General features: G+C 39.2%; 1 protein-coding gene across 1 annotated transcript; it reads left to right on the forward strand.

Moving 5' to 3' along the window:
• Nucleotides 1–5,397: 5,397 nt before the first annotated feature.
• On the forward strand, nt 5,398–9,237 carry LOC135477198 (uncharacterized). Its single transcript, XM_064757357.1, has 5 exons — nt 5,398–5,492; nt 6,071–6,199; nt 7,565–7,687; nt 8,171–8,301; nt 8,699–9,237. Exons 1-5 carry the CDS (start codon nt 5,432–5,434, stop codon nt 8,978–8,980), a joined length of 726 nt encoding a protein of 241 aa, XP_064613427.1. The 5' UTR covers nt 5,398–5,431; the 3' UTR covers nt 8,981–9,237.
• Nucleotides 9,238–9,997: the final 760 nt, after the last annotated feature.

The following is a 9,997-nucleotide window of genomic DNA, read 5'->3' on the forward strand; positions in this document are numbered from 1 at the left end:
CAGCAACGGCAGTGAGAAATAATTCGTAAACATATCCAATTCAAGGTAAAAATATAGGTATTTGGATTCAGCGTTACTCAACTCGTACACTCCCCATGCTAATGTAATGAACAAGGAATGCTTATACAGCTTCTCTCCCTTGGTAAACGTTTGTAATCATCAGAAATGTGACTCAGAGCTTGTCAGTGATTTTCAAAAAGCCAATCGAGAATGAAAGTGAAAGCTGCAGTAAACAATTGCTAAAACTCCATATAAAAATATTCACAAATATAATAATAGACAGTGTTACATGCCCTAATAATGAGCATTAAGAATTAAACTGTTAACATTTTCTAAAGGCTAAAATGTAAAATATGCTAAATGGCGTATTATGCGGGCAACAACATGTTGAAATGTTACGCAAAGAAGTGTTAATTTCTAACACATTAGAATCTAATCTTAGGATTGTTGTAACTCGACCACCACTTCAAAACTGTTGAATTTAACATTGTTTAAGTCATACATAATATTTCACTTTTAAGCGTGTAGGTTTGATCTCGTTTTGTCGCATTTTTTTCTCGGGGGGCGGGGGCGGGGGCGGGGGCGGGGCAATTTACTTATTTACATGTGAAAAGTCAGAGGTTACTGTTTTATGGAACGTAGGTAAAGTCTCGTCACAGACGATCCACCGGGAATAGTGTAAATGTTTGGACTACAGCGACAGTGAATCTTCATTGGCTCCCTTCTTCCTGACATGGGCTCAGACGACTGACCGAATTAATTTGTTGTCGCTTTGAATAAATATATTGATATATTTAAAATACTTTTTAGTGCTTCAGATGTCAGACGAGATATTTAGAGACTACATTGTGGCCGAAGTCATAACCCGAATCTCACAAGTCGCAGTGTCTGTGGGTACATGGACAAAAATAACTTCTGGTTGTCAGTAGGGAATGTAGTTTTGTGTATTTTAGAGTATAACGACTTTTTTTTGCTTGGCGTTGCTGGGCACGACTCCCAGCTGCCGGCATAGAAAGGTCCAGACTTTGACGGTCAAAGTATGTCAAGATTTCTCACAGGCTAGGCCAGGCATGCACCAAAGCTTATTGGCCACGGAATGTTTGGGACTGAGTAACAGCGCTAAACATTAACATTGTCGCTTATGAAAATTTAACGGAGGTCTGTGGCCACATTCGAGATCGCTAGCCTGTGAGAACATGTTGTGGATGTGACCTAATCCACCATACAGAGCCAAGAGCAAACATTCTTGTACAGCTGGTTGACGAATTACAAGGCTATGTCACGGTAACCCAGACAATTGTGTACATTACTGAATCCTTACAATTTTATTTCACAGAATACAAAGCAAGCTATACAAGCATACAAATAGAGGACTTTTAAATCGAATTCATTTAAAAGTAACTTGTCTGTTTAAAGTAACAACTCTTTTCTTCAGGAATTTCTATAAAACTCAGCGCCTCAATTTTCTACTCTAAATAACTTTTTGTGAAACATTTTGATACGCCCGTGTTATAAGAAATGGGGGCCTCCGTTGGTTAGTTGGTTAGGGCGATGGCGGAGCGTAATGACCCAAGAGCCTCTCACCAATGCGGTCGCTGTTAGTTCAAGTCCAGATCATGCTGACTTCCTCTCCGGCCGCACGTGAGAATGTCTGCCATTAACCTATGGCATGGTATGCTCGTGGGTTTCCCTCGGGTTCTACCCGGTTTCCACCCATCAAAATACTGGCCGCCTTATAACTGAAATATTTTTGAGTACGACATAAAACACCAATCAAATAAATAAAAAATAAATATAAGAATTGTAATCAAAATAAATGCCTATTATGTCTGACGGGTTTATCGATAATTACAGATAAAAGCAACAAGAGTTCGAACTCCAAACTTTTCAGTTAAATCCCTCTTAAATGGTGACTACTATTTAACTGGGGAATTACTTATTCACTTATCCTTGATCCTTCAAGTTACAAGTCAAAAACGTTTGCCATTAATAAAAAAACCTAACACTTCAGCACAGAGTGCGCTATTACGTTGGTTCAACGTTTAATCAGTTCCCCTTTCCTTTCATTTAGTGGGAGGACGGAAACAATATTTACCTATTTAATTGGTCTTTAATGTTGACGATGGGGGTAAGCTTTATGGGTGGAAGAAACTGGTGCTCATGGAGAAAATTGTAGCCCATTCCAGTATCCAGGGGAAACTATTTGACGTAAAGCCGCAGTGTAATCGGCGAGGGCTGGCTTGGAGTCTGTTACCGTATCAAACGCTCGAATTAGGCGAGAACAACTTTTTACCGGATCGACAGAAGCAAATACACATATTTCACGAGTAAATCATTTGGTCAGGATTCAAGCTCATAAGTTAAGCAAAACCAAGCAAAAAGAAACGCCTTTTAGCTCTCTTTCTTTGCGTGACAGTTTTTCAAATATGAAACTCTTGTTAGCCTTACAATTTAAGCTTTAACATATTCATGTGCACTGCCCCAAAGATTAAACCATAATGACATCATTTGTGGTTAAACCAATTATACAAACTCCTGTGTAAATGCCTGTGGTGCAAAGTTCTACATCCACACTTGTTGTTCTTTTCCTGTAACAACACAAAGCAGTATAAATTTGCGAGACTCCTCCCTACAGCCTCAGAGGAGTCATACAGGGGGAGAAAGGCAACATTGGTGACGGATAGGTGATCCTTGGTGCCGGAGAAATATTTTATTAGGAAACCACTTAGGTGAGTGTTGAGCCAAAGCTAGACAGACATAAATTAGATAGGACCCCTTGCAACTAGAGGAGCAAATCGTCCCGCGTTGCTAAAACAGTGAGGTGTAATTTTATTATGCAGAAAAAAGAAGTAAAGTTGAATATGAAGTGCAATTACTGAAGAACACAAGTGTGAAAAACTGAAATAATGCGATCGATACTTTTTCGATCGGTGGGGGGTGGGGGTGGGGGTGGGGAGTAATGGTGGGTGTAATTTGAGCCACACAAGAAATTCTTTTTTATATATATCTTTATACTGTCAAGCATATCGTACAATTACATTGAGAAGGCGGCCACCTGCGTATCAGTTTAGCATGGTAATAAATGTCTATTAAAGACACTGTCATATATTCAAGGTATATAATTCGTTAGATAATTCGAACTTGTTTCAAAGACCAACATTAGACTGAAACGGATATTATCCTATGCATTTAAAGGTATACAGTAGGATGTTGGTTAGCAACGACTGTTTTAGCTTGGCCTATTTCATCGGCTACACCTGCTACATGATAACTTCAACAGTATACCAGGGAAGCCCTCGCGTTACTTCAAAGATCACCTGTCACTGTGAGCAGGCTGGCAATCTGCGTAAGCGACAGGGGCTTTACCACGATTTCCCAGCTATTTGCAAGGTATCCTTTATCTATTTCTTTAGTCAGTTATTTATGCTTTTGGTGTTTTATCTTGTACAAAATTGCAGTCAGGCTTGTGTGCGAAGGAAATAAACACATTTTTCTTTATGTACTGCTGCTTCACTGAGACGGCTTACCGAAGGCAAGCCCCGCCAGTGCCATTATACTGATACGGGTCAACCAGTCGATACAACTTCCTCTCTTAAAGTTAAAGGTGTGACTCGAACCAGGATTCATCCTGGATCTACCGCTCCCGAAGGGGTCGCTCCACTGACTGTGCTATCCGGGCCGGGTAAATTTGGGAAGAAGAGGTGGTCGAGTACCATCACAGAGTTTCTGTATGGATAACAGCTTCTGTTTTATTTCCAAGCAACGTTTCGATGAGCATTTAATATCGTTGTTAAGCGTATACATGAAACGTTGCAAAGAAAAGAATCTAAAGTTCTCTCAACTTCTAAATGCCTCGTATGTGAATAAGAAGGCGGTTGAACCGCTGAAGACAGTTTGCGTTATAATTAAAGGTTTCCTTGCACAGAATGCGTTATAATTAAAGGTTTCCTTGCACTGAATCAGAAGGCCTACCCAAAGTTTATTCACAAGAAAAAGAAAACAAAGGACTAGAATCAGTGCCTGGCATCGACAAACTAACGTCCTGATGAATCTTGTATTTGATTGATTCACAAAGAACAAAATAGTCTATATACTCAGGTAGATAATTAAGTATATATACAGTTTAGCTTTTTTAGAAGTTTCTAAACAATTCACATGGCGCATGTTTGACAGAGGAATTTAAACACCAAACAGATCGCAGATCCGAATCTCGCAGAAGCTCAGATTAGCTTAGTACATAAAGCATTTATCGCCGCGCACTGCCATATATAGCCAAAGATCGTGACTTGGTCTTGGTTACACCATTCAGACAGTATAGATTCCATGTTTTATAAAGATCACATAGAAACATACATCACTTTCTGTTCAAAGGCACATCCAAAAATTTAAACAAACTACAAGAAAGTTTACTTTTTTAACATTTATTTATTTATTTGACTGATGATTTCCGCTATTCTCAAGAATAATTCACTTGTACGTCCTTGGCCAGCATTATGTTGGTAGAAAACGGGGCAGAGCACGGGAAAACCCACGACCATCCGAAAGTTGCAGGCAGGCCTTCCCACGTACGACCGGGGGTAAAAGATTTTTTTTAATAGCTAATAGTTTTGTAGTGGGTATCCATAACAGGCCTTTATAATTCGGATAAATCTTTTACTCTGCTGTATGAAATGAACAATTTTTCAACTTTAATGCTTGAGATCAATGTAACATTTTTATACTTTCAGAATATTTTGAAAATCGGGACAAATGAAACTGGACAAGGATTCGAAGATGAATATGATTTCTACGTTTGTCGTTACTATAATGTATACCATCGCCGAGGCCATAGGTACATGTATCTTGCTAGGCCTACCCTTGACACACTGTGCAGATCTCACAGTATGAAAACACGAAAGATGACCCAACCTTGTGGCGCAAGAACGATATAGTTTGACAGACTGTTATGTTGTATTAGAAATATGTTACATTCATGACTATCAGACCACTTATGGCAACCTCTTTTAAAGCCCTGTATAATAATAATGTACAGTAGCAGGATATTTTGCCGCAGAAATTTGATCGTGTCAAAGACGTATTGTGCGACTCGGTGCTCTAGCTCTTTGGTCTAAAGTGGGGTTAGCCGGGGAGATTCCCTAAACCTGATACTGTTTAGATAAGGCATAACATCAATAAATCGGTTCAAACAGGACATAGGCGTGTCATCTCCACCAACCCGGACATATCATTTCTCCTACAACAACAAGGAAACTATATGTACTTTCCAAACAACAAAACCCCGGATTCGGACATTGTTTACCTGCATGTGAGTTTTTTGTTAATCGAACAACCACGTGATGTTTGGATCAAATTGTCACGAGTTTCTAAAGCCAATATAAGAGAATCTGGCCAGTGTTTCGAATCACTGAAGTTATCGAAACCTGGGTGAACCATGGGAGCTGTAATAGTGTCCATTTTCATTATTGGCATTTGTTTTGCCGCACAGACTCTGGGCAAGTTTTTCACAAATATTGCATATAGATTTATAGTTTTTCATATATATTGCATATAGATTTGTAGTTTTTCATATATGTTGCATATATATATTTGTAGTTTTTGATAAATATTGCATACATGTGGCATATAGATTTAGAGCTTTTCGGATATGTATTGATGAAATTATGTGCCCTAATTTAAACAGAGGCGTTTTAACCGAAGCAGTTATATAGAGACGTGGTCCCTTTATATAATGTCAGTGGGTAATACGCTGGTGCTTCATCACTGATGCGATCGCTGTGAGTTCAAGTCCATCTCACACTGGCTTCCTCTCCGGTCATACGTGGGAAAATCTTGCAGAAATCTTGAGAATGTCGAGGATTTCCCGCTGGCTCTGCCCAGTTTTCTCCCACCATAATGTTGGCCGCCGTTGTATAAGTATAACCCCAGTCAAGTAAGTAAATAAATGCCGTGGAGCTCTTCCTTTCTAAACATCTGAATATTCAGCTTGGCCTTTACCCTCTATCCTGTAATGATTAATATGGATTTGTATTTTACTTTGCTTAATTTTTGTTTATCATTTATTCGATTTCAGGTGATTCCAGGTGTAGAGCTATTGGTGGGAACTGCAAGTATTATTTAAGTTCATGTCCGGGAGGGGTGAGGAGTGGATTGTGTAATGGACCCAGGACCAGGCGATGTTGCCTACCTGCTGCTTCTAGGGGTTTGTAAAGTGCAGCATGTCAGCGTTAAATTCAACACTTGATTTTGATTACTCGGCGCAATTGCCCAGGAACCTCCCACCAATACGGTCAGTGTGAGTTCAAGCCCAGCTTGCGTTGGCTTCCTCTCTGGCCTTACGTGGGAGTGTCTTGCGGCAACCTCCGGATGTTCGTTTCCTTCCACCATGCTGCTGAACAATGTGGTACAAGTGAAATTTTCTTTGGTACAACGTTAACACCAATCCAATAAATGCTAAATAAATAAATACCATGCTTGAAAAACTTGATAAGAGGGTGGAGTGGTTTCGTCTGGGTTCAGTCCGGGTTCTGTTCTTATTCTGTCCGAGTTTTCTCCGGGCTTTGTCCGGTATCCTCTACCCATTAATATGACTGCTGTATCAATTGCTACGTATGTTAAATACGGCGTAAACTTTTATCCAAATAAATAGGAAGAAGTTTTTTAGTAACACCTTGCTGTATCTTCTTTATTTATTGGACTATTTTTCCGCGCTACACTCAGGAACTATTCGCTTACATGACTGAGGTCACGTTTACAGGTGAATTGGCCCGAAACGGTCGTAGTTAAGGCTGTACTCCTGCATTGTTCACTCATATGACGACTGACGGGTTTATCAATGTAGTAAAACTTAGCCCTTGGACAAGTGCCCGACAAACCGCCTGACCTAATGTGGCATTAAACTAGTCACCTCATTGGTCATGCCCGAACTAAAAACCTATCCACGTAAGCCTTAATACTCAACAAAAAAATAAACGCAAGAAGCAATTTTTATTTTGTTTTCTCGCAGTATTAAATAACGCGTTAACTCAACAATTCGGGTAAGTCTTCATTATCAGTCTAAGCTTCAATTTTCACCTTAACTGGGCTTGTTGATTTTAGGAGACCAAATCAATCAGCATAAAAATAAATAATTTCAGGGGCATGTTTCTTAAAATGTCATTTTAACATAACAGTTTTAATTTTTGCATTGATATTTTTGTTGAGTCTAGCTCCTTTCATGTTGTTATGTAGAGCCACATCATATCGTGATACTGCTCAGTTGGTTAGCACGCTATTGCGGGGTAATGATCCAAGAGCCTCTCACCAATGTGGTCGCTGTGAGTTCAAGCCCAGTTCATGCTAGCTTCCCCTCCGGCCGTAAGTGGGAAAATCTGCCAGCAACGTGTGTATGTTCGTGGGTTTCCGCCGGGCACCGCCATGTTTCTTCCCATTACAATTCTGGCCGCCGTCGTATAAGTGAAATATTCTTGAGTACGGCGTAAAACACCAACTAAATAAATAAATGAAATATCATGATACACTCTAATTGTGTAATATGACAGTATTCTACCCTTATCTGTCTTTGTAGGTGGTCCCTGTTTTACGTCATCAGAAATGACGGCCCTGGAGAATAAGTTGATAACATACGAGGCGATCCGATTAACAGCTTATGACGCACAGCCGAAGAGCAAGTACGAAGACCTAACCATCTGTAAGTTCTTTGTCTTTGTGTTTAATTTCACCATCTGTAAGTTATCTCCCTTTGAGTTTGATCTCGCTTAAGGACAAAAAAAGCTGCTTTGTTTGATAAAAGGTGAAAAAGTTTGGCCTATAACACTTAGTCAACAAATTATAAATTTGATAATTATATATAAATAATCAGTGTATATATATATATATATATATATATATATATATATATATATATATATATATATATATATATATATATAATGCTGGCTGCCGCTAAATATGCTTGAGTACGGCGTAAAACACCAGTCAAATAAATAAATGCAGCAAGTACTTGCAAGGGTACGTGCAGACCTGCTCTAAATCTGTGTATTATTTACTCTATTTGTCTCCCTCGTAAATTAGACCCAAATTTGGTGTATGTAAACAACTCTTTCATATGATGTACTAAAACCAACACAAATTTAATATATTTTAATTAAATGCAATAATGTGATATTTGAAGGTGTCGGGTTTAACTTGAAGAGAGGTGGGGCCAGAACCGTTTTCAGATCAGTGCTGCCAGGAGTAAACTTTGATTCGGTTTACAACCGCCGGGCTTCACTCACCAGGAATCAGTGCATGGCACTATTCCGGGTAAGTCAACGGGAAATACAGGCACATCCTTCATGACCTTATGTACCGGTTGTCTTAAAACTTAAGTGTAACACTTCAAAGGGTTGAAAGTAAGCACACTTTGAAAGTGTTTTATACAACACATATATTTAAGTGTGATTTGTAAGAGCTGTAAGTGTTATACGTAACAGCTGTAAGTGTTATATGTAACAACTGCAATTGACGTGTACAGCACATTGAAGCGTGGTTACTCCTAAACCTTGTTAAATGTTAAACGTAGGAGTGTACTCTTTTGAATATAGTACTTTCAAATATAACACGGTGTTGTGTTTTCTGCGATATGCTACAATACATGTATATTGTATGATATTACATATTATTTTGTTGATTCATTTTCCTGTTTGTCGTTTTTCTTTAGTATGACCTGACCCAAACTTACATCCCGAGGGCTAAAAGAGTTGCCGGACGTCACTTCTGCGGTTTTCCGGAAAATGTGAAGATCGCGATTGTCAACGCCGTCTACCGAGGGGATCTGGCTTACAAACACAGAACCGCATGTTACATCAGGGCCGGTAAATGGTGTGCCGTGGCAAACGAATACCTGAACAATTATCAGTACAGAAATTGTCGGCGACTGGGTATCCCAGGGGTGTGTACCAGGATGAACTGGAACGCTGCACAATTCAGGACAATGTGCTGAATGCATTGTGAAATTCAAATCCATTTAATATGAATATGTCATTCAAAAAAGTAAAATCCCGTAACCTTATTCTCTTTTTGAATGGACCATGTCAAGTATATACGATTCGGTGCATTTGTGCTGCCTGTAACAGACATGCTTTTTATAAAAGACCTTGTTGTCTTTCCAGGTTTACGTGGATCCAAACATTCAGTTTTATAATACTTTTTACCTCGGAGCATAAGATAAGAAAATAAACGAATTTATGCATGACAGACATTTGCATTGCGTTTTCTTACATTGTTATGTCTTTCCATCAAATACGTTCTGACTTTCTTGTCTCTGTCCGTAATTTCATGGAAAAACTGATGCAAGGATTCGGATGAAAGTTTGTGGGCATATTGAATCTTATCTAAAAGGTCAGTTCTTTACGTTGTGTTAGTGCTTGATATTCAGATTTAGACCCAGGAATGTTTTTCAGCCATTCTTCACCATTAACGCACAGAAGAGAGTAACTGTGCATTCATCCATAATATGAGAAATTGTAGTTTCACCGTGGTGTGGTTTTACGTTCTGGGAATATGGCCGTTATTGTCAATTTTCTTTAACTTTGTGCTTATATTGAGCTGTGTGTAAAACATTTGTAGCCGCTGCCAAAATGACCTTAAATATTGTGCTAGCGCGTCATTCAAAAGAAAAGTGATAGACAACGTGCCCCATGCAACAATGTATCCAAGAAAACGTCTTATTTGAAATTCCAATTATTTATTTATTGATTTGATTGGTGTTTTACGCCGTACTCAAGAATATTTCACTTATACGACGGCGGCCGGCATTATGGTGAGTGGGATCCGGGCCGAGCCCGGGGGAAACCCACGACCATCCGCAGGTTGCTAACAGACTTTACCACGTGGTGCCGGATAGGAACCCGGCATTTGAGATTCGAATAACGGATAAAGCATGTTGGCACGTTATTAATGAATCAAATAACTAAATTCTCTTCAATGGGCAAAAGATCAATGCACCCAGCTTTATTCC

The sequence above is a fragment of the Liolophura sinensis genome, chromosome 10 (assembly GCF_032854445.1).
Source record: "Liolophura sinensis isolate JHLJ2023 chromosome 10, CUHK_Ljap_v2, whole genome shotgun sequence".
NCBI lineage: Eukaryota > Metazoa > Mollusca > Polyplacophora > Chitonida > Chitonidae > Liolophura > Liolophura sinensis.